The 22485-nt window shown below is 41.6% G+C and overlaps 5 protein-coding genes across 17 annotated transcripts in view; 3 read left to right on the forward strand and 2 right to left on the reverse strand.

Annotated features, from left to right (window-relative positions):
- Positions 1 to 85: 85 nt before the first annotated feature.
- Positions 86 to 1109, forward strand: LOC119556454 (fatty acid hydroxylase domain-containing protein 2). Its single transcript, XM_037868694.1, has 2 exons — positions 86 to 835; positions 896 to 1109. Exons 1-2 carry the CDS (start codon positions 120 to 122, stop codon positions 1017 to 1019), a joined length of 840 nt encoding a protein of 279 aa, XP_037724622.1. The 5' UTR covers positions 86 to 119; the 3' UTR covers positions 1020 to 1109.
- Positions 1110 to 1775: 666 nt separating this feature from the next.
- LOC119556453 (pyrimidine-specific ribonucleoside hydrolase RihB) lies at positions 1776 to 4783 on the reverse strand. Its single transcript, XM_037868693.1, has 3 exons — positions 4314 to 4783; positions 2781 to 3224; positions 1776 to 2183 (listed from the first exon to the last, which is right to left on the reverse strand). The coding sequence occupies exons 1-3, from the start codon at positions 4578 to 4580 to the stop codon at positions 1800 to 1802; spliced, it is 1095 nt and encodes a 364-aa protein (XP_037724621.1). The 5' UTR covers positions 4581 to 4783; the 3' UTR covers positions 1776 to 1799.
- Positions 4784 to 6648: 1865 nt separating this feature from the next.
- On the forward strand, positions 6649 to 8148 carry LOC119557100 (uncharacterized protein C17G8.02). Its single transcript, XM_037869677.1, has 3 exons — positions 6649 to 6737; positions 6805 to 7245; positions 7305 to 8148. Exons 2-3 carry the CDS (start codon positions 7033 to 7035, stop codon positions 8121 to 8123), a joined length of 1032 nt encoding a protein of 343 aa, XP_037725605.1. The 5' UTR covers positions 6649 to 6737; positions 6805 to 7032; the 3' UTR covers positions 8124 to 8148.
- A 341-nt stretch (positions 8149 to 8489) lies between these two features.
- Positions 8490 to 22485, reverse strand: part of LOC119557099 (glutamine-dependent NAD(+) synthetase) — a 38036-nt gene continuing 24040 nt past the window's right edge. The window contains exons 4-7 of the mRNA XM_037869676.1: positions 13685 to 13955; positions 13026 to 13115; positions 11515 to 12948; positions 8490 to 10976 (exon numbers count right to left, since the gene is read on the reverse strand). Coding sequence (XP_037725604.1) covers positions 10286 to 10976; positions 11515 to 12948; positions 13026 to 13115; positions 13685 to 13830 — 2361 coding nt within the window. The 5' untranslated portion in view covers positions 13831 to 13955 and the 3' untranslated portion in view covers positions 8490 to 10285. The remainder of the gene's footprint in view (positions 10977 to 11514; positions 12949 to 13025; positions 13116 to 13684; positions 13956 to 22485) is intronic.
- Positions 17980 to 22485, forward strand: part of LOC119557097 (cytosolic carboxypeptidase Nna1) — a 28151-nt gene continuing 23645 nt past the window's right edge. For 3 of the 13 annotated variants that reach the window (XM_037869669.1, XM_037869670.1, XM_037869672.1), the window contains exon 1: positions 21741 to 22206. In XM_037869669.1, the coding sequence (XP_037725597.1) occupies positions 21756 to 22206 (451 nt within the window). In that variant the 5' untranslated portion in view covers positions 21741 to 21755. Of the gene's footprint in view, positions 18344 to 21735; positions 22207 to 22485 lie in introns of those variants that run through there. The other 10 variants (XM_037869667.1, XM_037869668.1, XM_037869665.1 and 7 more) reach the window with 6 other exon arrangements.

A 22485-nucleotide genomic window follows, 5' to 3' on the forward strand; every position in this document is an offset into this window, starting at 1 on the left:
CAGGGACTCACCAGAGCCAATGGAATCCACTGGGTGTAGGGCATCGGGGGACCGGAGAACGAACTTCAAAGAGCAGCCGAAGTGATCCGCAAGTAGTTTTCGCCAATACCTCGACCACAATGGACACCTTGCTGGCTGGCTGGACGCAGACCGGGGAATTCCTGCAGGATCGATGGAGCTGGCTGCTGGACGCCGTGGGCGAGGATTCGTGGCGCCTCTGGGTGGTGGGCAGCACGGTGGTCATCTTTGCGGTGTACTGGCTCTATGCCGGCATCTTCACCCTGATGGACATCACGAATCGACCGCGATTTCTACGCAAATACAAGATCCAACCGGGCCAGAATGAGCCAGTGGATCTGGCCAGGCTGTGGGCTGCCGTCAAGGTGGTGCTGCTCAATCTGACGGTGGTCAACTTCCTGGCCTGCTGGGCGATCTACGAGCTGGTCTACAGAACGGAGAACAGCGGGGACATCCGGGTGCTGCCCACCTTCCGGCGATCGCTGCGGGATGTGGCCATATTTGTGGTCCTAGAGGAGGTCATGTTCTACTATGCCCACCGTTTGCTGCACCACAGATCGGTGTACAAGTATGTCCACAAGAAGCATCACGAGTGGACGGCACCCATTGCCGCCATCACGCTGTATGCCCATCCGGTGGAGCATGTGGTGGCCAATCTGCTGCCGGTGGCCACCTCCATTGCCCTCCTGGGCACCCATGTGGCCCTGGCCTATGTGATCTTCGCCCTGGCCATCGTCAACTCGATGGGCGACCATACGGGCTACAGCTTTCCCTGGTCGGCGGGATCGGTGCGGTTCCACGACTACCACCATGCCAAGTGGGTATCCTGTCCTTCGTTATCCTTGGATTTATATCAGGATCACTCTCCTTCTTCCAGATTCAACTACAACTATGGAGTGCTCGGTCTGCTGGACAAACTGCATGGCACATATCGCACTCCCACGGAGCACAAAAAGGGTCCTGTGTCCAGGATAAAGAATTCTAAGAAGAAGTCTAAGTAATCCCAGGAACCAATTAGATGTTTAAGTGTTTTTGTTTTGTTTTTTTTTTTAAATAATAAAAAAAAATTGTTTTTGATACACACAAAAAAACATTTTCTTCAAATTGACCAATATAATAGGTGTATGAGCCCAACCCATCGAATGAACTTACTTTCACCTCAAAATACACACAACTTACTATGAAATAGAAAATCTACAATAAAATGTAAGTTAATAGTAAGCCTACAGTAAAATAGTAACTTTATAGTAAACCTACAGTAAAATAGTAAGTTTATAGTAAGCCTTCTGTAAAATAGTACGTTTTGTAGATTTTGTGGTAGTTTTACTATAACTACTTTAAATAGTAGTAAATATTATCTATTTTGATTAATTTTACGCAACAATTTTATTGTGTTTGTTTTTTTGACATTTTTGTTTTGATTTCTTAAGAAATTTATAAGAATATATAAGACCTTTGGTACCTGTGGAATTTTTTTTAATATTTTAAAACTATTAACAGATATAGAAAATTAAACAAAATGGGTGGCATCCACATATTTGCGGGTACTTACAAATTTTTTATGGCACTGCTAAATGACACTAACCAATTTTTCAATCTAAAATTGCCAAATTTCAAATTGATCGATTATATTTTGCATTCAGATTTTAGTTTTGCCACCTTTAACGGTTTATTGCTGGTGGTGTGCAAAAAGTTCTTATCGCCCAAAAGGCCCCCCGCCTTATCACAAGGCACACTAAATTAAAAAGTCGATTAGCGAGGGATTCACTATAGATACGGGTTTATTGAGTGTCGCGCAGCAGGGCGCCGTCGTCCAGGCCGGCGATCCACTCGCAGATTCTCTTGAAGAACTCCACGTCCACCAGCTCGATGATGCGCACGTTCTCCGGATACTTCTCGCGCTCCCGCAGATGATCGAGGACCATCTGGCCCCGGGTGTGGGTGCCCCGCAGATCCACGGTGGCGTGCCAGGTGCTGTGCCTCCGGATCAACCGGTCACCGAAGAGCCAGGCGGCCACCACGATGGCATCGCAGGGGTTCCACGTGTCGATCCCGTACTGCTCGATCATGGGCAGCCACTGGGCGGCCTCCACCTGGTTGAGCAGGGTGATCGCCGGATGACCGGCCTCCTTGGCCCTGGCGGCAAACTCCTTGAGGCGCCAGTTCTGCAGGAGAAGGGGTATTAAATACCGGGATTCCATAAACAAGTACAAGTAGATCTAGAATGTATTTTGAATTTTACAACTTTGGATTAGACATTCCTCAGAACATCTAGATACTATCTCATCACAGAAATGTTAAGTAAGTTCTTCCAATATTAAGTATAAAAACCTCTATAAATTCTGTATTAACCATAAATTTACCAAAAAAACTAACCAACATTTCTAGACTTTTCAAAAACCAAATTGTCAAGGACCTATATTCCTGATTTTTTCTTAAGAACTTAAACTTCATAACTTAAAGTTCATATTAAAACCATTAGGGTGCCGAATTTTCTTACAAAAATATATCTAAAATAGCTATTGTAAAATCTTCGTTAAAGAGTACCTATAATATGTGCTCTTTTTTTTGGAATGAATAGGGTTAAACTTTTTATAAGATTTATGAACTCAACGGAAGTCTCAAAGAAACTGTTTATATGTTTATATGTTAAGCAAAAATATGTACTCCAAGCAAACAATTTGCATACTTGGTACAATATCGTAATATCTGTGTATGGGGAAAACCCCATGGGGTAAACTTCAAGAACACTCCTTACTCACAATGGGTATGTTGAACCTATCCGGGAGACAGGGCTCCCATGGCAGAATGGTGATGTGACAGCGGGTCTTCAGGAGCACCGTGTGGGCCGCCTCCGGATCCGAGTGGAAGTTGAACTCCGCCGATCGCGAGGAGTTGCCCACGCCCTGGTAGTTGCCGCCCATGATGAACAGATCACGGAAGTTCTCCCCGAACTCAGAGCCGTACATCGTATAGCCCAGGGCCAGATTGGTCAGTGGGCCCACGGCGAAAACCGTGATCTGTTTGGGTTGGGCGCGGCAGAGGTCATGGATGGCGGTCACCGCATGCTCCGGCTCCACGATGCCCTCCAGGGGACCGAGGTCATCCTCGAGACAGTCGCCGAATCCATCGCGACCATGGAAATACTTCTTGTCGTCCTCCTCGGTGGGAATCATGGGATCCACGGCGCCCAGGTAAATGGGAACCTGAAATCGGTAAACATCAGTTAGAAAGAGCAATAGAAACATCCCTTAACTCAACTTTTCAGAAAGAAGATATATGTATTGTCTATAGTATATGTTTTTACATCAAGAAGCTCATATTCGGATTACTTTTCCTTAGTATGACAATCATTTTTAACAAATTGTACACAATAAGCCCTCTGAATACAAAAACCTTTATAAATTGCATTAATAAAGCTAAAGTGTCTCCTTTATTAGATCTTGCGAGATTCCGCAGCCTCAATTGTTATTCTTTCCTTATTGTATTTGTGCATGAATGAATATTCGATTGCATGAATCATTATAAATAATGAATGATCTGTTTAAGTATTTCATGTTTTCAAGAAAATACACACAACATACTATGAAATAGTAAAGCAACAGTAAATAGTAGCTTTATAGTGAAACTATGGTAAATAGTAACCGTACAGTAAAAGTACTGTAAAATAGTAAATTTACAGTGAACTACTGTGAAATGGGGAGTTTTAAGTAAAAATACAGTGAAATAGTAAGTTATGTGTATTTCGTAGTAGTAATACTATTAAATAGTAACCAAGCAAAAATAAAATTGACTTTTAAGCTAAAAACTATTTTTTAGCCATACGTTTTTTTAAAGGAATTTATTATAATATATTAATATTATTTGAAAAACCGACAGAAATACAAGATTAAACATAACGGGCGTTATTTCACTGGGCGTTATTGCACCCAAATCATCAAAAACAAAGAATCATCTGTTTGTTGTATTTCATGTTTTCATGAAAAGAAATCCACAAAATCGATATAGAAAAATAGTAAAGGTAAATTCCTTTGTTTCTAGAACGTACATAGTTAGTTGGGAAATATTTTTAGTAAATATTTCAAAGAAAGCTTAATCTCAACGATTTTTGATAATTTTAATTGCACTTAGATATGTTTATCAAGTTCAGTTTTATAATTTGCACTCCAACAAGAACCCCAGTTTATATATGTAATTTACACTAATATCGTTTCAAAATTCACGAAACATCAAACTGTTCAATTGAACATTTTCTTTCTGTGCACTCGAGTTTATATGAATTTATTTATATTTACGTCTGTGCGCTTGCAGGCATCCAGAATCCGTCGCATATTGCGGGCCGCGTTCTCCCGCCTGGTGTTCCCACAGCCCATGGTGGTGATGGCCAGGAGGTGGATGCCATGGCTCTCGGCCGCATGGAGCAGCAGGAGCAGGGCCCAGGCATCGTCGCTACCACCGTCGCAGTCAAGGATTGCGTATCTGGTGGATGTGGATGTGGATGTGGATGCACCTCCTCCGTCGCCGCCTCCTGTGCCGTTTGCCACTGTGCGTCCGTCTGCCATCGCCGGCAATTGGTGAATGTGCACAAACGGCGGACTACGGACTACCCATATACAGTACACTCGGCATATACGGCAATCATCTGGTCGCTGCCGGACATCGTCTATCGGTTCGCCTCGGTTCTAGTTCTGGGTAGTGGGTAAATGGGTAGTATACTCTACTGGTAATGGCACTGGCACTGGCACTGGTACTGGTACTGGGGCATGGGCACTACCAGAGTGCCATTTCATAACTCTCTCGCCGTTTCCCGACGCATTTCACATGTACGGTGCGCGATATGTCCGACATGTGTGCATTTCATATCTGCGCTGTATTTCACGTTCGAGTCAATAGCAAGCGAGAGCGGGACAAACGGATAAGATGTGTGGGAATACTTTCACCGATAAGGTCGCCAATCTAATGCCCTTACTTTGCGGGAGAAAGTACGGCACTACAAACTACTTTCCAGGTTACCAAAACATTAAAAATAATCAAAAATGTATTATAAGTTTCTATTTGGAATGTAAGAACTTAATAATAAAGTCTTCAAATTATATTTCATTTTAAAATCATTTTTATTAGTAACATTCACAGTGCATGGGAAATACTGCTGCTTTTACAGTAGTTAACTATTTAAAATAGTTACATAACTATTGACCAATGCGGAGGTCAATTTTATTTCTTTTTGTTTGTAACATACTACTGTATTTATAACAATACATAAGAAATACTACTACTTTTACAGTAGCTAACTATTTAAGATAGTTACATTACTAATGACCATTTCTTTTTGTTTGTAACATACTACTATAGTTATGGTAACATAACTATTTGCATTGGTAAATTTTCAATCAAATAGTTATATATGCTAAGTTTTTATTATCAATCCTGACCTTATATAAAAAATATTTCCTTCAATAGCTAACTATTATTTATAGTTATATAACCATTCGCATTGGAACATTTTACCAAACAATTCTTTTCTGTGTACCGCTTTAAAAATAAAAATGAAAGACAATTTAATACAAACCCATGCCTTATCTCTGGGACTTTCCCGGAATGGAAGCTCCAGAAATCCGTTGATGTAGGGAAGAATTTGTGGGGCCCAGAACAAATTGAATTCACAATTTAATTCAATGAGTCCCGGAGGCGGGATCCGAAGGGCAACTGGAACCACTATTGTAACAACTATGGTAATCAAGTTGCGGCAGGTCGTCGCGATTATAACGAACCATAATGAGAGTCGTTGTCCGTCGCCCACTTGCGACACTTGAAGTAATCTAGATTTTGGAATGCCAGACGGGAGGTACGTCTAGTACATATATTGCACACTTGTACGAACATAGAATAAATGAGCGTGGAACACCCACTTAAGTCATTAAACGCCTTTGCTCCTATTTGCATAGTCTTTTTTGATTAACGAGTGTTGCGATAGTGAAAATTATACGAAGATTTCTTTTATGTTTCACTTCTGAAATGGAAATAAACCTTTCCTGAAAGAGATAAGTAGATAACCAAATATTTATTTTACTTAATAAAACAAGTTCCTAAACTAATATTTCTTGCTAAATTTGGTGGGATTTAAGAAAATTAGAGTTACCCACATATGTAAGTATTTCTCCAAAACTGTGATTTAAGTAAGACTGAAAATTAATCAACTTTTTAAATATTTAAGATTGAGAACTGTTCCTATTCCTATTCCTAAAAATATTGTGGTTTAGTAATATCAGTATTTGTAATTATATTATTTTTTTTATAAAATTGGAAAAGTAAATATGAAATATTCAGAAACTTCCAATTGAAATTATACTCCCCTTTGCAAGGGTATACAAATAATTATATGGATATTCCATATTCATTCATAGCTATTATCATAACAAATAGTAACACTAAAAAATCTTCTAACTACTACCTACATGATTCAGAAAATAAAGGTTGAGTCAATGTAAAAGCAAATTCTTAAATACACTGGTCTTGAAGAATGTTCTATTATTTAAAATCACTAAATTAAACATAATATATATATTTTTAATAATAACAAAATCATATGTTTGGTGGATGATAAGATACAATAACAACAGCTTGTAAATTCACCACTCCAAAACAGCTGGACTTATGGGAAATCCACCTCATTACTACAGATGATTGCAATGCAGAAAGATGCATATTGCAGGTTGCAGGTAAGTTTGTTTAATTATCTCTTAAAAACAATTATATATTTATTAAAATTATATATATTAATTTTAGAAAACTGTTGGGAAATCAACAAATCAGCTCTGTCACATCCCCAGCATTATGATCCCAAGCCCAGACAAGACTCAAAGAGTGACTTTTGCCAGTGACTCAGTAACAACCCACAAAATTTAATACTACTACTTAGTATTCGATGACAACAATGAGCCCCAAAACAAAACGATAAATGTGGTAATCGATAGGAACGGAAAGGTAGACCAGTTTGGTTGGAAACCCCTAGCCATGGAGAACAAGAATCGCCTGGTGGTCTACGACTGTGACATAGGCACCGACGATGCCTGGGGCCTGGCCATGATGCTGCGGGCGGAGGGGGTGGCTCTGCCGGGCGGCAGGAGCTCCAAAGTGCTGGCCATCACCACGGTGCAGGGCAATACGGACGTGGACAATGGAACACTGAATGCCCTGCGGGTGCTGCACACGCTGGACAGGCGGGATGTAAGCTCTTACCAGGAGAACCTCCACAAAACCCTTCTAATCCTGCATCTCCTCCATAGGTTCCCGTCTTCAAGGGCTGCGCCGATTCTATTGTGCCACGCACTTGGTCTTACACCTCTAAATTCCATGGCCATGATGGCTTCAACGATGTGGGCGGCTATCCGGAGGTCAATGAGAAGCAGGAACTGCAGCCGGAGCATGCCGTCAATGCCATGTACCGCCTGGCCTGCGAGAATCCTGGCCAAGTGGACTTCCTGCTCTGTGGGCCACTCAGCAACTTTGCCAACTGCATAAATCTCTATGGTCGCTCGTTTCTGGACAAGATCGGTGGCGTCTACATTATGGGCGGCAACATATTCGGCAAGGGCAATGTGTCCAAGAGTGCCGAGTTTAATTTCCTAATGGATCCGGAGGCGGCGCACACAACCCTGGAGCGATTGACGCAGCCAGCGCTAATCCTGCCCTGGGAGCCCTGCATCGATGGGGAGCTCGGAGTGACTCTCGACTGGCGCCTCAATGTCCTGGGCGCCGTCGAACATCCCTTCGTGGAGCTACTGACCCGGGTGGAACGCTCGATGCTGGTGCCGCGAGGATTCGTCAATTGGATCAGCTGCGATTCCCTGCTCACGGCCATCTACCTCTTCCCAGACGCCATGATCGCCGACCAGCGGGAGTACTATGCCACCGTGGAGCTGAGTGGCGTCCATACCCGTGGCCAGATGGTGCTGGATCACCTGCGGGGCCGCAAGGTGGACGCCATCCATGGGAAGGCGAGCAATGTCCGTGTCGTGCGAAGCCTCAAGGGAGAGCACTTCCGCACCATCATCGGCTGGACGGGATTCCTGCCCAGCGCCGATATAGCACCACTATGCGTTTAGCACCTAATACAACTTGACCAACCTTGTACATCGTTTTTTCTTGGGCGGAAGTCACTTCAAAGTTTAGATTTCAACAATTTTAAACATGTTACGGCTATCTTTGTTGCACCGTTTATGACCTGATAAGGCATAAGGTGAGCCAAAAATAATATTAAAGAGATTGGGGAAGTACAAATATAAAGTTTTGGTCATGGTTAAGATTAAATCATCGTTTAAAATGAAGATAACCCATTTTGTAGGTATAGTAAATATACTATAATCACTAAAAAATTTGGAATCCGGTCTTTCACACTACTATAACCTAGACGGAACCTACAAGAACCAGTACCCAATCCATTTGAAACTACAAAAATGACTGCTGTATACTTTTTTCCTTCTACAGAGGTGTATAATCAGTGTTCCATTTAATCGAACCGATGCGAGTGTTCAAATTCACAATGTGCTATAAATCTACATGCATTTCTAAAAACCAAATATATCAAATCTCCCAACAGTGTCTGTAAAATTTAAGTAATTTTACATAATCCTTAAATTCTTATAACTAAATTTAAAGTCGGTTCTTCGATTCAGAAAACCAATACAATTTAAATTGTTTTCATGTTCTTAGTTTATTTAACAACAAAAGTATATAACTATGGTTTCCAAAAAGATGGTAGCTGATAATAATGATCTGATCTGAATTAAACTGCGATTATAGAAAACAGTTTCAATTCAAAAGTTTATTATAGCTTTGATTTTGAAGTGTTTAAATATTTTTGTTTAGGTGTACACAAAAAAATAGTTTATGAGTACCCAAAAAGGACTAACTAGCATATGATCTCTAAAGCGCCTCACTTTTCCTAAGCGATAATCAATCGAGTTTCTTAGGCAAACAGTAGCGAGCTATGATATCGAATATATGTTTTTGTCCACAGATTATATAATTGACGTTCCTAATATTTTTTATAATATATTGTAACCATAGAAAAAACGAATTTGTCTTAATTATTAAACATACAGTGCGTTTTAATGGTGTTATTCTTGAAAAAATAATAACTTTGTTAGTTGTGATATTTTATTTCATGTTTTGTGTAGAGTTTTTAGGAGAAATAAATTTCACTTAACGGAGAAATCATATTAATATCAATGTTTTATCCAATGGATACATTGTAATAAGTAATGTAGCCAATAACTGAATAATCCGTAATTTTAGAATAATAATTGTGGCTGATAAGCATATTTTATAAGGCTGGGGCTTTTACAAATATTCTTCTTCTTCACACGCACTGCACACAACCAACAACACAACGAGTAATAATTGTTTGTAAGGCCAGAAAAAAATAGTTATATATCTAACAAAACGTGTGGCAAAGGATTTGCCTAGTTATTTGTTTAAGATTGTTGTACAAATCGTTTGGACAGAGAGACAAAAAGTTTGTCCAGTTTTTTACTTGAGCATTAGACAAGATTAAAGACTTTAAGATAAGGCAAACCGGAAAAGACGTTGCAAAGGCCGACTACATCGAAGGGGATTTCAAAAAAATGTGATCTAGAAGGATGACGCTCTAATATGACTACGCCTAAGCCTACGCATATGGATTTTGTATATATACAGGATAATGCCTTTTGCTGCGGTTTTATAGTAAAGCTATGTATTTAGTGGTTTGCCAAGCATAGTCTGTCAAGTGCTGGATATGACATGCAAATAATGGTAAGATTAAATGGAGCTTAAGTATTTTTTCTTTATATTTAGTTACATGAACGACCAATATTTAAGATACAATGGTATTAAATTCCTTTTTTCAATTCCAAATTTGTGATTTTGGTTCAATCTTTCACTGAAATTATTAAGAAATGTAATTCTTACATAAGGTTATAATGTTACAGAGACTTGATCAAAATAACTAAATCTAAAACTTTTAGCAATTAAGGGGTTAGAACTTCTTTGGAATTTAATTTTTTATCCCAATAATATGGGGGTTAATACATATGTCAAACAATTTAAGGAAACATTTATCTATAAAATACATAGGGGAAAACATTTTACGACCAATAGAAGGCACATAGTTAAACAAATGGGGAAAACCCTATGACTTCTCACTGAGGGCAGCAAAAGACATCAAGCTGTGCTGATAAAAAAAAAAGACATTGTATATTTCCAGTGCTTTGCGAGTATGTTGTTCCTAGACAGGAATGCCGGTGCGGTCCTTGATCTTGCCAAGCACATTCACGTGCACCTTAGAGTAGCCGCTCGGCTTCTTGGAGAGGCCGCCGGGGGCAGCGGCTCCTGGCAGCGGAACCGCCGCCGTGGAAATGCCCACATCGATGGAGGCGATGGAGGCCGAGGACAGGGGCGAGGAGTGCTTGGAGTCGTCCCCAGGGAAGGATCGCTGGGTGGACAGCAGCAGGTCCTCGCTGCTGGGACGCAGTTGTCCCGACGAGGGCGTGTAGATCGGCTGCAGTTTGTCCACCTCATCGTCGATGGCCTTAAACTGCCAGCTCCAGTTGGGCCGATACAAAAAGGGGCGATGGTCGAACCGATTGTCATCCGGACTGTAGCTCTCCGCATGCACCGACGGCGTCAGCACGGTCATCTTGTGCCGATTGATGGCATAGCAGCGGAAGAAGTGCTTCACCTTCTCGGCCACCTCCTTGGGACTGAGGTCGCCCTTCCAGGTGGCCACCAGGCGGCAGAACATGCTGTACGGGCCGCAGAAGGACTGCTTGCGCAGGCGCCCATACTGGGAGAGCTCCGCATAGGTCATGCCCATGTCCTGCTCGTCCGTCTGCTGCAGCTCCCCGTTCTCCTGCAGCGGTTCCAGTTCGGCGGTGGGCGGGGCATCGATGATCGACTCCAGCACGGGCAGGTTGAACCTGGGAAAAATGGATTCAAGGGTTAACAGAGTAACTAGCAACTTTTGGCGGAGAACACATATGGTATATGCACTCACAAAAATGTAGAAAGGAATTGAGCCAAGATAAAATCAGTCACTTAAAGAGGGACATGTCTCACAAAAGTAAACTTGTACATATTTTTTTCGCTCTGTGTAGTACAGATAAGACTCTACCATTTTTACATAATATATATTATTACACTAAGAACAGTTCTGCATCATTAATTTCTCAACTAAATGAGCGAAATGTTCTCAATTTGAGAAAATGTCTTCTTACTTATTCAAGAAGAAAAGTTCTTAAAATCAAGATGAAATGTCTCTCTTTCTTCGTCTCTCTGTTTTACTATCTCTACGATCTGGTTTAAGCGACCTTGAAATAGAGATGAAAACACATCCTTTATATTTTAGGAGTTTCCCAGATTGAATAGATCTTGGCTCCCTTTTGAGAACATTTTTTTCTGAGTAGGGCGATCTATACATTTATGCTCCCATCCCTTAAATACGAAATATCAGCTTACTTATCCTTGGCGTAGGTGAGAAATCTTCGCAAATCCATCTTAGATATACCGCCAATCGGATTGATGTCCGCCGAGGAGCAGTCGTACTTGGTGAGGTAGCCGCGCAGCGACTCATCCACATTGGCGGAGCCCAGGACGAGCAGGCCACCCGGCCTGTTCCGCACCCACAACATCAGCTGGGCGAAGATGTAGGCCAGCACCATGCGAATCCTCGACTGCATATTCTGGAGCGCCAGATTCTGGCGGGCACAGCCGCCCTGCGTACGGAATCGCGGTGTCAGCCCGGTGACGGCATTGAATATGCTCAACAGGGCATTCACCGCCGAGTCGATGCTGATCTCGATGTGGTAGCTGCCCAGTTGGCTGGCCAATTGAGTGGCCCTCCGCCTCGTCTCCTTGCTGCTATTCACGCTGCCCATGTAGCAGGTGACCAGCAGTCGGTTGCACAATCCGGCGGCATTATCCGGCGTATAGTCCGTATCGCCCAGGATCAAACGGATGTCGTGGAGCACCTGGGCATCGCCCAGCTGCACAGCCTGCACGATCTGCCTGCACATGGAGTGCACTATGGTGGCGGAGCTACTAGAATCCACGCCGCCGCTGAGGGGCAAAAAGAATCCACCCTGACCGGATCTCCTCAGGTAGTCCCAGAGCCAACAGGCCGGTCCCAGGGCGATCTCCTCCTCCGGTGTGTGGATGGGCCAATTCAGCGGTGGCGTCGACGTCTTGAAGATGTCACTGTGCGTGGACATCTCGAAGTCACAGTGGATCCTTGGGTAATCCGGTGCATTTGCGGCAGCCGAACAGCGCGATCGCATGCTCACCCGATAGGCACGAATCTCCTCCAGATCGATGGTGGCCAGCGTGACCTCCACATCCTGCAGGGCGAACTGCTGACCCCGGGCCAAGATCTCGCCGTTCAGGGCAATGGCCGAGCAGCCATTGAAGTACACCCTTTGGCCATCGCAGCCGCGAAGATTACTAAACAGATAGGCTCCGCCGGCCTTGAAGCTGGCATTCCGGATGAGATCGGAGGTGATGTGGGCCTTTCGCAGCTCCATGTAGCTGCCGGAGCTATTGACGATCAGCTCCACGCCGGCCAACGACATCTCGATGTGCTTGCTGCGCACATTCCACAGCTCCTCGCAGATCTCGTAGCCCAGACAGGTGTCCCTGGTGGCTATCACGGCATCCCCGATGGGCACCGTCTGCTGACCCGTGTGCTGGGCAATCATGCGCGGCAGGACGTACTCCTCCGTCTGCTGGTTCTTCGTCCAGGCGGTGAACCAACGCGACTCCCTGTAGTTCCCATCGTCGCACATGGCCATCTTGGGCCGGATGAGCAGGATCTGGCGGTTGAAGAACGCCACCCGGCAGTTGTAGGCCACATTGCGATGCATCACCGGCATGCCCACGTCCACCAGCATGTTCTCACTGGGGGTCACAAGGAGAAGAGGAGGGGTTAATCCGGATAATCCGGGAGATAGTGGATAGCACTTAAGGGGACTCACCACATCGGCGACATCATCACCTCCAGCAGCACCTCCCACGAGTGCAGAAATGTGTCCGGCTCCCGGAAGTGGTCCTCGCAGCTGTAGCCACTGTGGATTTAAGTTATATTTATTAACATGTTGTATAACACTTTGAATATTTAAATAATATTTCAAGCTTGATTTTCACAAAGTATATATATGCAACTCATTAGATTAATTTTATTATCATTATTATGTTTACGTAATTTTAAATAATAATAGTAGCATCCATTTGAAGTAGTTTTTAAGTGGTTTGAATTCCTAAATATTATTAGGGCTGTTTACAAAATCTCTGGAGATTTGAATATATGAGATATACGATTAAAATACGATTGATATAATTGAGATTTGGAATCATTACAAGGAAATCTCGATAGGTTTAAAACCAGTCTAAAAAAATGTGCACAAAAGCATGCTATGAAAAATTAAAATGGACTTTCACCATTTATCCATAGATTCTCTAGAAGGAAATCTCTGCACTTGGCTCTTTCGATTTAAAAATATTTTTTAGCCTACTTCTGGACACCTTTTAAGTGTGATTTCAAATCTCCAAAAGGTATTTGGACCTATCGCCTAAAAAATATATTGTAGCATACTTTTGCACACTTTAATATGTGATTTCGAATCTGTGCACTTACCAAACCTCCAGCTCAGGCCCCGTCCGATAGCTGGCGCCCATGTCCTTGGCCTCCAGGATGGACTGCAATATCCTCACCATGTTCCCCTCGAAGTCCAGAGCCCATTGGTTCAGTGTGGACACCGCCACGGTCACTTTGCGTCCCATTTTTCCTGTTTGTTTATTTCTCCTCTTCCTTTTTTTCCACTGATTAAATGGGATTTACTTTGGTTCCTTGGTTTTAAACGGTTGCGCTTAGTTTTATTGTCAGTTCAAAAATCGGCAGTTATCAACTGGAAAACAGAGACAAACGAGGTGGTGTCTTAATAAGGCCCGATGCACAATGCGGCTGCAATTAATTTGATGGCTGCGATTCAATTCGATGGACTCGGCCGACTCTCGCGGCTTCTGTGATTTGGGTCTGTGTGGCATTGTTGATTTCGGAGTTGTTGTTACGGCCGTATATCTGGGTTATTGATCAAACAGCCGCAGGGAAACCGGTCGCCGGTGGCAGCGGGACTTGCAAATTGGCCCGCTGACGTAGCCGGCATCTAAAATTAGAATCCGGAGGATAATGCGACAGTGAGTCGCGCAAATTGCTCAATTAACCCTCGAACTTTTCTGCAGTTGCATCAGCAATGGTGATAAGCCAAACTAAATATATACATATATTATATACTAACTTTTATAGAAGTCTTGATTGGTCATCAAATGACAAACTAGGCAGTTGATTCTTCAAGTCTGTCTAGTTTTTATAGACATCTATAAGGATAATACGATTTCTAAGCTTTATAAGTTTATGGAATTGGGGTTTTCGTATTTCGTTTCTAATTTATGGAGATAATGTCTTAGTTTTTGGATTAATTTCAGAGCATTAATGTTGTGGATCTTAAAAAACATTATACCATGCCCATTATAATAGTGTTAAGATTTATGTAAATTTAAAAAATTGGCTTAAGAGCTCATCATATATAGGAAAATTTATAAACCAACTAAAAATAATATGAAAAACATTCTTTTAAACATTATTTTTGGCTTTAGGGTGTTTATCTATTAATCTATAAATTGATATTTAATTTCAAACAAGTCTTGTGGGGTTGGGTGGTCTATTTTGGGTTAATACCAGGGCCAACCCTTAACCCTTGCCCGTGTGTTGCACTTCGGAAATTCCGCATCAAGTTGAGGAATTTCCGGTGCTTTAGCCACTTCCTTTCACACCCACGACCCACACTCGATCCACTCTTTTTTCAGCTACTCCCTGCTGTTACCACAACTCCCCCTACATACATATATCATCATTCATGACGCACTTTTGGCATTTCAAGCTGAAATATTGAAAGCCAAACGAATAACGTCTGCACAAGAAAAACATGTAGAGCGAATTTAGATTTCAAAATTAAAATGGAGGTGGTTAAAATAAAGTTTTTAATATATGAATTTTAATTCGATATTTCTAGTAAGCTATGCATCTATAAGATCTATTAAAAAGTAAGGAACACCAGTTTCCGAAAAAAACAAAATAAGATGAAATAAATCAAACCATACACTTGGGTAAACAAGAAATATATTATATATATTATATCCCTAAGCTTAAATGAACTTTATAGTTTTAAGGATTTTGATCATAAGGTTCCTTGATTTAATTTTGAAATTAATGGACTAAACGGGAAAAATAATGACCTAAATATATATATTTTAAAGAAAAAATTGACTTAATTGGGTTATATTCCATATTAACTCATTTAAAGTCAATGTCTTCCCAAATATAAATGGGAGGTACATCTTTAACGTCATATTTAGTCCACTTTTCGTAACCCTAATCTTAGTTGAGTAAAATTAAGAGCTTTTTTATTTCTCAGTGCATTGAGTTACTTTTAAACATATTTTTTCGCTATGTTTTTTACGCCAACACCCGTCCACCTCCCCACTTAACCAAAAAACCTTATGCAAATTTACTTTGCCAGGCAACAAAAGTTTAAAACACGCAGCGTACACACAGACACACCTCTACTCACACACATGCATGCATGCATGAGGTGAAATTTCGCATAAAGTTCAGAGTTCATTTAGTTTGTCCGTAGAAGTCGCGCATATTTCATTTCTCCCGCCTGATGGCTGACAGGAACACTTTCCCCCACCCAAACGGAATGCGAAATCCGAAACTTGGGGCCCCGAAAACCCAGACCTCAAGCTCATCACCTCCATTGCCCCCCTGAAAGTCTGACAAAGTTGCGTTTAGGATTTTTCGACGCCTCGGCGTTTTGTGGAAATGTGTGAAGATGGACTGTCAGTTGCAGTGCTGCCAATTTTGTTCAAATAAGGCAGAACTTTTCATAAGATATAACCTCTAAAAAATAAGTATTTGGTTTAGAGTATAAAATATAAACATATTTGATGAATTATATTATCCAATGTGCCACAAAAAAACCCAATCATTTTTAATCCACCTAAAAAGGTATCCTAAAGTATGTTGTTTAAAATTAAAAAAATATCGTAGTCTACTTTTAAACACCTTTTTAGGAGATTTCTATGGTAGAAAGAAAAGAGTTTTGAGAAGTATCTCCATTATTTAAGATAATAATTTGTGTTATAGGTAAAATATGGGTTAAAATATAACAATACAAAATTACAAATAATTGTAGCCTACTTTATGACACCCAATCAAGAGATTTTAGAAGATGGTAGAAGGGAAATAAATAGTTTCAAAGTAATATCAGAATTAATTTTTGAAATAATAGTTTGTGTTACAGGTGATATTTGTCCCAAGAAATCCATTACAAATTCAGAAACTTGAAAATGGCCACAATAGCAGACCTGGTCGGTTATACTTTAGGTAGTGTTTTGGGGGCTGGAGGGGCGTGGCACATCGACGTGCGAGTGTGTTTGTGTGCGAGTGTGCGTGTCGCAAGGGAAATGCATTGAACTTTGAACCGCGGCAAAGGGCAAAGCTTCAGGACAACGAACAAAAGGCCGTCATGGAGGTGAAGTGAAAAGCCGGAGAAAGCGGGAATGCAGAATGCAGAATGAAAAAAACTTTTGCCAATTGGCAGCCAATTTTAATGGCACATAATCAGCAGTGGCAGCGGAATGGATGGTATGTGGGGCCATCCGATAAATATATGCCAGTCCATACGATTATCTGCTATAAGGGGTGTCGATTACAAGCGATTTAACTATAAATAAACATTGTATTAATATTATATGGCTATTCAAATGTCATATACCTAAAATATCATATGTCATATGCATTGTACAAGTTTTAATACAATAGTTACTATATATTAAACTATAATATTTTCAAAAGATTTTTGGGATGGAGTTGTTACTCTATTAGAACATGGAGAATCCAAGGTTTATGGGAGCTCAGTATTTAAAAAAATTGGAACCCCTTGGGGTTTCAAATTCCCTGGATATTAACTTGGGGACACCCTGTTTCCCGATGGACTCGCATGTGCATTATGGCCCAAGGTGCTGGCACGCCAGGCGACCTGCTCTTTTTACTTGGCAGAGGATCGGGGAGGCGGAGGAGCAGGTGCAGCTGGAAGTGGGACTGCGATTGGGAACTGGAAGAGGAGGACGAGTCATTGGCAGCGACGCCGCATCCTGGAGCTGTGTTGCTGCCTTTTCCGCTGATAGCTGCCACTAATGCAACTAATTCGCTTTGATTTGTTTGCCAGCCCGCGTCGCATTGTCACGAAGTGTTTCCCGTTTCCTTTCCGAATTTTCCGAGTTTTCCGGCTTTTCCGGCGGCATCGGATACCATCCGATGGCCAGTAGCCAGTTACCCGGTATCCGGCGTCGGGCGCCGTTCACCGTTAACATTTACCGCTCGCTCCAAGGTGAGAATACCGCTCGGCTGGACTCGTACACTGGGAGAAATACATCCAGTTAAGGGCGTACCATAAAATCACAATACAATACTCGAAAGTATATTCCAGCCAATACTGTAAAGTACATATATTCTTGATAAGAATTTTGTGAACAGTTCATTTCCTGTGTAATAGTTTCTTAAATGACATAATATCTATAACTGTATAAGGTTTTATTACCTTTTTCTTTAATTTACAAGCTATTATTAAATTATACTATTATATATACTTTTAATATTATTATGGTTTACAAAACTCTAGAGACCGTTTCTATGATTTATTCCTTTGGCAAACAAAAGCGCTACCGATGGTCACTGTGATCACTATGACTAGACAATTTTCTCCAAGTGTATGGTTGGCGACACAATCCCAGTGAGCCGGTTGAATTCTCAGAACTCGCAGGAAATAAGCAGGCCCTGACACTTCAGTTCCATTCGGCCCACAACACACACCAGGCACACACAAAACACCCCATCCGAACATCCATAACTCATTTACACCCCTTTAGTCACTCATACAACACACATGAACACACGAAAACGGAAAATCCCATTCCAAATCGGAGACAAATTCAGCACAAAGTTCGTCCACCAATAGCCGTTCTTATCGCACCCACTCATCCGTGCCGAATCCCCGAACACCGAAGAAGCACTACCAAGTGAATAGATCCAGAGATCCTGAGAAAAGCCATCCGGAAACGCCCTGAATCGCTTCAGAAATGCAGAAGGGCGTCAAGGACAAGGAGAACCGGAATGCGTCGATGGGTCCGGAGATCTGTGAGTTCCACCAGCAGCCATCAAAACAGAATGAAGGTAAGTCAAAGTCAAAGTCTGTGTGGGGATACAATCCTTTCCTTTTTAAGGAAACCTTTTCGAATTGATTTTGTCAAATAAAATATTTATATTATACATTCTTTATCATAACTAAGTATTAGTACACTCTATTTTTAAAATATAATAGGAATACTTTGGTTTAGTAACAATATAATCATATAGATATAATATATATCCATATGTATCCTTATTATCTTGAACTTAGGAAACAAAATATGTAAAATCTATAAAAAATTGAAACCTTTTAAATTACATATTTTTAAAATTATTGGGTTTCCATTAGTCCACTTGTTAAACTAAAATTGGGATAAAAATTTAATTTTCTAGGCTTACAACCTATGATTCTATTTAATATTCATAAAACCACGTTAGTAGCTAGTCTAATTCTGATGTAAGGACAGACAGTGACAAATACCATATTATTCGCCTAATTATTCATGTATCAAACAGCCTAGTTCGGTTATAACCAAAACAATCAATTAAGCCGAGCCTCTAAAACTCGCTTGATGATAAATCAAGACCCGCCTGCCCAAAAAAAGTTCACTTTGCCGCCGTAGTTTTGGCTTTTGGCTGGCATTTGCATTTGACGTACCTGACGCCTGACGTCCACCGTAAATAGTTTCTTTTTTCGGTGCCGGCGTCTATTTTCGTCTCGGCTCCAAATGCATATCAATAACGGAGAAATGGAGAAATGTAGTTTGGGAGAAATGGAGAAACGGGGCACTTGCCGCTCTGTTTTGGCTCCTGTCACTGTCTTTTACTTGGCTAAGGGGCCCCGCCGGAAGTACGGATATACTATATAGGGAGGGGACCACGACGGACGGATAGTCTTCACTGTACTGCGGGCGGCCGCAGCCAAAAATAAAAACTACAACAAGTATACTACACGAAACCATTGAGCAAACACAACAAAGAAGGTATATGAACACAAAAAAAAGAACAAAGAACAAAGGAGACGCAACCAATTGGTGAAGGAAAATGACATGCAAGCGACGCAAGGCTATGATATAGGGGGTATATATAGGGCTGGGGATCGGGATTGGGATCTCGGGTGTTGCAGCAAGTGTTGGGAACGGGGTTTGGGTTACCTCGTGGGACTAATGACGCATTGCAGACAAAAACGATATGACGCCTCGTGGCAATATCCGGTGGATATGACTTTTTGAGTGTGGTGGGAAAACGGTATATGCTGATTATTATGGCGATTATTAATCGATAACTGGCAATCAGAGATTATCTTTTACGATTAGTGATTGTAGAGGCGCAATGGTATTGTAATTTTTGGTGACTTTTGTTGGGATATATATTTATATTTTGTTGGGTATACCATCATTAAAGTATCGCTGCTATAAAATGGGTTAATCCACCGAAGGGGGATCTGTGCCACATTTCGAAAGCGTTTCCCTTGCGTGGCGCCACCGCCAAGTTATTGAGATTGAGCCGCCCGTAAGGACCTCTTCTCTAAGGACGTCCCGCCGCTGCCAGGGCGCTGTCAAATGCCAATAAGCCGACATCGTCTCCATCTCCGGCAAAAACAACCGAGCTAAGGCTGGGAAATTGGTGCCAAGCGGGCCCTGCTGAACACACAGGGGATTGAATTGGTATTGCCAAATCAGCTATTTTTATCGTGCTTTTGGCTTTTTTAAGATTGGAGATTCCAAGTTTATTATCTGGTATTTTTAGGATACATCCAATAAGATAAGAAAATAATATTGGTGCCAAATTTCACCAGATTAAACTAATGATATCAAGACATCAGAATTCTTTGGTATTACTTAAGATCAGAAGATCATAAATAAATTGGTATAAACTGATGATTAGAACTCTTTGGTATTTCTTAAGATTAAAATTATTTTATAATCTGATCAGGTAAAGATAAATCGTTATAATCTCTGTCTTAGGTATTTCCGTATAGGACACAATCTATTTCGATTTGTACTTTGTAAAATGCTTATTTCGTAAATGCGGCAATCTGTCATCGGCAAATGAAAGCCATGTGCCAAAATTTTGCAAAATTCAAATAAAACATAAATGTCAAGCTCTTAAACGCGAATTTCGTGATAAATGGTTGCTGTAATATTCAGGTATTAAAGCTGTATGGGGATATATAATAAGAACTTGGGTTCTCTACATCGCACAATAGGGTAACTGATGATAGATGGGGATACAAAATATGTAATCTCTCTCTATAAGACCTCGTCATCACTGATGGAAATCGCTCACGCGCCAAAAAGTAGGCAGCTGAAAGGGGGATGGTGAGGAGTCGGGATTTCAATGGAGTGGGCGGGAACGGCAGACCCATATAAGCATTCGTCCCGGCTAAAACGGGATTTAGTGAGCATATTTTTATTATATATTTTAAAATTGCAAAACAAATGCTCCGACCATGGGGCTTTGGGATGAGGGCTGGGAACTTTGCTGCGCTGTTTATAGCCCATGTCGTGCGCAATTTATGTTAATCACAGCGGAGTTTCAATGGGTGGTTGGGGGTCCCCCTTGGACGCCTATTGTCCCGCCTCCACTGCCACGTGTAGTAGGCCTACAACAAAATAACGAAAAACTATTTTTTGTTGTTCTCTGTGTTTTCTTTTGATACTCTAAAGAAAGGGTATTATAATAAGGGGCTTAGGGATTTAAATTCATTAAATTAATATTGCAGATCTTGAAAGTCCAAAAAGATTTTACAATAATTACGCATACGCCATGTAAGCCAATTAAAGCATTTAAAGTTAAATTAATATAATTTTATGCTTATGAGAACATATTATAACATTATAAAGAATACAAGGTTTAGAAAATGTCTATAAGGACTATTTATACATTTTGAAAATTACATAAAGACCATTAAGCGCATGGATGATAAACAGAGTAAACTGATATGAAGATTGACTCATTTCCGAATGTTTATCAATAAACTGATATGAAACTTGTCCGACTTGTGTATTATGTGCCGATAAGCTATCATATCATCTTTCTGCCGATTACCATATCGCATGGCCGCTTTAGGATCCTTTTACTGAGTGTATATCTGGTTCGGCCCTTTAGGCGGGCCTTCAATTTGTTTTTGTTGTGTTGTTTTTTGTCGGTGCCTTGCACAAAGGCAACGCCGTGGCAGCAACAATTTTAATGCCGTGGTTTACTGTGATTCGCAATTTCGCCAAAGGCAGCGACGTCGACGCCGACGCCGACGCCGGCAGAGGCCACCATTGTCGTCCGCGTTGGTTTTGCAGCTCAGTCAGCAGTTGCGCTAGCAGCTGAGCTGAGCGAAGAAGAGAAGAGCGACTCAACTCGAGATAAACCGTTAGTTAGTTGGGCTGGACAGGCACGCGCGCGCTGATCTGTGCTAAAGTGTTTTTACAACTGTACTTTTTTTTCGAGTGCATATTCTGAGATGGCGGAGAGAGAGAGGGAGGCGGTTTCCGCCTCCCTTAGCCGCCTGCTGAGAACCTTGAGCTCGGCTTCGATGAGCAGACGCCGTTGTCCCCTCGCCCTCCTGCAGCCTCTGCCCGTGCGTCAGAGCGAGATGGCTAGCGTGGAGAGTGCGGAGAGATGCTGCAGCAGCTGCAGCGAGGATAGCAACAACAATGGGCGCTCCAAGAGCGAAGAGAGGGAGACCGAGGCAGAGCTGGAAGCTGGCGAGGGGGGTGGCGAAGAAGAAGGAGAGGGAGAGGGAGATGGAGATGGGATGCTGGAATCCAAATCCAAGGAGGAGCAGCAGGAGGCGGGAGAGGAGGATGAGCTGGAGCTCAAGAGAGACGGTACCGTTAATGTGAATGTGGTGAGAGCCAACTTCAAATGCAATGACATGGAATGCTCTCTGGTCCTGGGTGACTATGTCAATGGTGAGTCCCGTTAGATTCTCCAGCCCCAACACGGGAAAAAATACAGTGATATGTTATAATAATTAATTTGATAAGTTTACATATAACTTTTCACCATTTGATTTCTTAAGTATAAGAAACCCATTATATAATCTTATTAAAACCTATGCAGAAACCATGTTGCTTAAACATTATTCACGTATTAAACTCGAGTTGTTTTGCTCGGTGCACCTGCTCTTCATTTTCTGTGCCCACTCAAGTTGTTCACTCAAGTGCTGTCAACAGATAATGAAGATTCAA

Source organism: Drosophila subpulchrella, chromosome X (assembly GCF_014743375.2).
Source record: "Drosophila subpulchrella strain 33 F10 #4 breed RU33 chromosome X, RU_Dsub_v1.1 Primary Assembly, whole genome shotgun sequence".
Lineage (NCBI taxonomy): Eukaryota > Metazoa > Arthropoda > Insecta > Diptera > Drosophilidae > Drosophila > Drosophila subpulchrella.

Excerpts from the sequence above, each read along its gene's own strand:
- LOC119556454 (XM_037868694.1), top strand. The coding sequence starts at position 120 with ATGGACACCTTGCTGGCTGGCTGGACGCAGACCGGGGAATTCCTGCAG. Across the intron at positions 836-895 it reads CACGACTACCACCATGCCAA|ATTCAACTACAACTATGGAG; the intron begins GTGGGTATCCTG and ends TCCTTCTTCCAG.
- LOC119556453 (XM_037868693.1), bottom strand. The coding sequence starts at position 4,580 with ATGGCAGACGGACGCACAGTGGCAAACGGCACAGGAGGCGGCGACGGA. Across the intron at positions 3,225-4,313 it reads ATGCCTGCAAGCGCACAGAC|GTTCCCATTTACCTGGGCGC; the intron begins GTAAATATAAAT and ends TACCGATTTCAG. Across the intron at positions 2,184-2,780 it reads ATAGGTTCAACATACCCATT|AACTGGCGCCTCAAGGAGTT; the intron begins GTGAGTAAGGAG and ends CTTCTCCTGCAG.
- LOC119557100 (XM_037869677.1), top strand. The coding sequence starts at position 7,033 with ATGGAGAACAAGAATCGCCTGGTGGTCTACGACTGTGACATAGGCACC. Across the intron at positions 7,246-7,304 it reads ACACGCTGGACAGGCGGGAT|GTTCCCGTCTTCAAGGGCTG; the intron begins GTAAGCTCTTAC and ends TCTCCTCCATAG.